This window comes from Cynoglossus semilaevis, unplaced genomic scaffold, assembly GCF_000523025.1.
Source record: "Cynoglossus semilaevis isolate Cse_v1.0 unplaced genomic scaffold, Cse_v1.0 scaffold1431, whole genome shotgun sequence".
Taxonomy (NCBI): domain Eukaryota; kingdom Metazoa; phylum Chordata; class Actinopteri; order Pleuronectiformes; family Cynoglossidae; genus Cynoglossus; species Cynoglossus semilaevis.
The window spans coordinates 196,753-198,798 of record NW_007585118.1 but is presented as its reverse complement, the minus strand read 5'-3'; the positions used below and the strand labels follow the sequence as shown (position 1 = coordinate 198,798).

Sequence of the window (2,046 nt, the reverse complement as noted above, 5' to 3'; positions counted from 1 at the left end):
TCCACTGTTGACCTCAATTTATTAGTCCTCCTGCCATGTGAGAGCACCTGAGGAAATATAATCTGTGCATAAACATCAGCACACACATTCAGTACCTCTCTCTCTCTCTCCCTCTCTCTCTCTCCTTTTCTGTTATTAAAATAATCCACATGATAAAATATCCTTTAGGTAAAGAGTATTATCGTAACATTTTACCATATAACAGTAATATGTGTTGTGTTTTTAGTTCCTGTACAAGTATTTTATGATACAAATATATATAATAATATATATATAATATATAATCTCTAAATCTAGTCTAAACTTCTATAAAACATATGGCCTTTGCAATAATAATAACAATTTCTTATTTGTTTTTCCAAATAAAAATAAGACCTGCAGTATAAAAGAAAAGCTTTAAACAAGTGACTTTTTTACATATCCCGATTTGTGTCAGTACTGAAGGGACTGTGTTTGTTTAAACCCATAGTGAATTTAAATTAAATTGGATTGTGCTCTTCCCCTGCACTGTGGAGGGTAGCCGGCCCCCCAATCTGGGAACCATCGGTTTACCTAACGACTTAGTTTAAATAACCTTTATCGTCTGACTACTGGATAAATAAAGGCCTTCTAATATCCCTAATTTAAACTGACATTAAAATGTCTTTTCCCTGTTTTCTCAGATTGATCACTACGCCCAGCAGGATCTGAAGAAGGGTCTGCAGCTGTTCGGCACTGAGGGCAACGTGGGTTTGACCAACGCCTGGATGATAGTGCAAACTGATGTAAGCTGTCGTTTTAATGTCTGAAAGATTACAGGCTATTTAATACACCTGACAAATCCACTTTACTGAGGTGATGCTTTTAAAGACATCACAGCCCATTAATAATTAACTCCTGTGCCATTTAGCAAGTCACGTCTTCCTAAATACATTATCACAAGCTCAGATACATGATGTGTTGACTGCATTATTTATTGTGTCAATCCTGCTTTTCATGTCGCCAAGGTTTTATCACACTGCAGTTAAAATAAAGGCAGAGTTTTTAAGGTTTCTCATTATAAAATGCTTCAAGTGGGTGTAAAGTCCAAGTTCTGATTATTATTTTACTTTGTGGAACTAAAAGACGTATTGAACGCGGATAATAACAATCTATAAACATCACAGGCTCTCTTTGCCTGTCGCTGTCTTTAGTCTTAAGTCAAAGGTAACATCTTTAATTTTTATAATTTTGACAAAGTATATGTAAGAGATAAAAGCTTCACTTAAGTTTTGAAGGCCAGTAATGTGTGTTATGGGCCAAGTATAGATAGATAGATAGATAGATAGATAGATAGACAGATAGATAGATAGATAGATAGATAGATAGATAGATAGATAGATAGATAGATAGATAGAAAAATATTACCTGCAGGGCAAAATCTAATTAGTAACATCTAGTGTTGGGCCAGCTGTTGGGGGCTCGTGGGCCAGAGGTTTGCCCTGGGCCGGGAGATTAACAACCCTGGTATAGAGAGTTTAAAAGTCTAAACAGCATTATTAACTTTAACTGTATTTTGTGTACTTTACAAAATTACCATGAAAAAACATATTCTACATATTGTAAAAAATATTCAGGTTTGTTTGTACATCTGTGTGCCAATGTATATTGTTGTTAATAATCTGTAGTGCAAAGAGTGAGGAGAAATCTCCCCGACTGCCTTTTACATCTGTGGATTCCTCTCCCTGTCAGTCCAACAGTAAAATGTTAATGAATGAGAATCAGTGAGAGCCTTCGTAGATTAAAGGATGTAGTAAAATGCCCCAAAAGACACCAGATGCTTCTCCAATAAATCAATGAGGGTCACACACACCACAAGGGTTGTAAATTTTTTAAAGAGATTACGTTGGAATATTTACGACCTCAAAGTCCTGGGCTTAACGTTGATTCTCAAAGTTTAACACTACAGGCTACACCACATTCCTCCAAGTTGTTTGAATTCTGCTGTAGTTTGTGATAGATTACAGACGGGGGCCTTTGTTTAAGATCAGTTTTGAATTAGGGTATTCCTGATGCTGTTCACGGAGC

General features: G+C 36.0%; 1 protein-coding gene across 3 annotated transcripts in view; it reads left to right on the top strand.

Annotated features, from left to right (window-relative positions):
* tspan4a (tetraspanin 4a) overlaps window positions 1-2,046 on the top strand; it is a 115,586-nt gene that overhangs the window by 102,768 nt on the left and 10,772 nt on the right. For all 3 annotated transcript variants that reach the window (XM_025053715.1, XM_008337310.3, XM_008337309.3), the window contains one exon: window positions 663-764. In XM_025053715.1, the coding sequence (XP_024909483.1) occupies window positions 663-764 (102 nt within the window). The remainder of the gene's footprint in view (window positions 1-662; window positions 765-2,046) is intronic.